This window comes from Portunus trituberculatus, chromosome 42, assembly GCF_017591435.1.
Source record: "Portunus trituberculatus isolate SZX2019 chromosome 42, ASM1759143v1, whole genome shotgun sequence".
NCBI classification, from domain to species: domain Eukaryota; kingdom Metazoa; phylum Arthropoda; class Malacostraca; order Decapoda; family Portunidae; genus Portunus; species Portunus trituberculatus.
The window spans coordinates 12,534,438-12,535,536 of NC_059296.1; the positions used below are offsets into that span (position 1 = coordinate 12,534,438).

Here is a 1,099-nt window from a genome sequence, read left to right on the forward strand (position 1 = left end):
TGGAAGCATCCCAAGATGATCCCGGCCTGCTGTCTTTGCTGGAGGGAATGTACGCGCATGGGGGCAGGTGGTGCGGTCTGAGACTCACGTGTGAGCTGGCAGCGAGGGAGGAACTCGACCTTGGTCCTGACGAGAAGCTGCTCTTTTCCTTCTTTAGGTAAGACTTCACTACTGCGTGCGTTTAGTGCCGCTGTTCAAGTACGCACAAGACTTTCCGAGAATGGAGTACCCATCCCTCACAACCATTCAAGGCATCTCGGTTATCCCTGGTTCCCGTAGTGGTGGTCATGGTCACCCGAGATTCTTTTTACAGGGAACTGAAATCTGATCAAGACGGACATGGAACGCTGTCACTCTCAGTGCGTGTTTAATAGCTCAGGACATGCACTCACCACTCACACAAAGCTGTCATTTCGTTCATGTCTCTTCCCACATTCCAGAAAGGTGGCAGCTGCCCAGAATCTGCACGTGTCTACTCAGCAAATGCACCACGGCCAGGCCACGCAGCACGCCCTCCCTGCTGCAAGGCCCGCCCAGTGCCGTGACCTGGATGGCAGGTGTCCTTACTCAGCTCGGGCCATGATGGAGGCTTACCGCACCGCCCATGTCAAGCTGGAACAACGAGGATATTCCCACCTCAAGCCTAGCTACTGAGTCTACACACACACACACACACACACACACACACACACACACACACACACACACACACACACACACACACACACACACACACACACACACACACACACACATATATATATATATATATATATATATATATATATATATATATATATATATATATATATATATATATATATATATATATATATATATATATATATATATATATATATATATATATATATATATATATATATATATATATATATATATATATATATATATATATATATATATATATATATATATATATATATATATATATATATATATATATATATATATATATATATATATATATATATATATATATATATATATATATATATGCTTATTTTATCTATATATTTATTTGTTTTCTTAGTTTTCTACTGCATTAATCAATTGATCTATTGATTAAATAATTAGACAA

General features: G+C 38.7%; 1 protein-coding gene across 2 annotated transcripts in view; it reads left to right on the forward strand.

Moving 5' to 3' along the window:
- Positions 1-749, forward strand: part of LOC123517413 — a 7,421-nt gene extending 6,672 nt beyond the window's left edge. For both annotated transcript variants that reach the window (XM_045277435.1, XM_045277434.1), the window contains 2 exons: positions 1-157; positions 441-749. The exon at positions 1-157 is cut by the window's left edge and continues 23 nt beyond it. In XM_045277435.1, coding sequence (XP_045133370.1) covers positions 1-157; positions 441-654 — 371 coding nt within the window. In that variant the 3' untranslated portion in view covers positions 655-749. The remainder of the gene's footprint in view (positions 158-440) is intronic.
- The last annotated feature ends 350 nt before the right edge of the window (positions 750-1,099 follow it).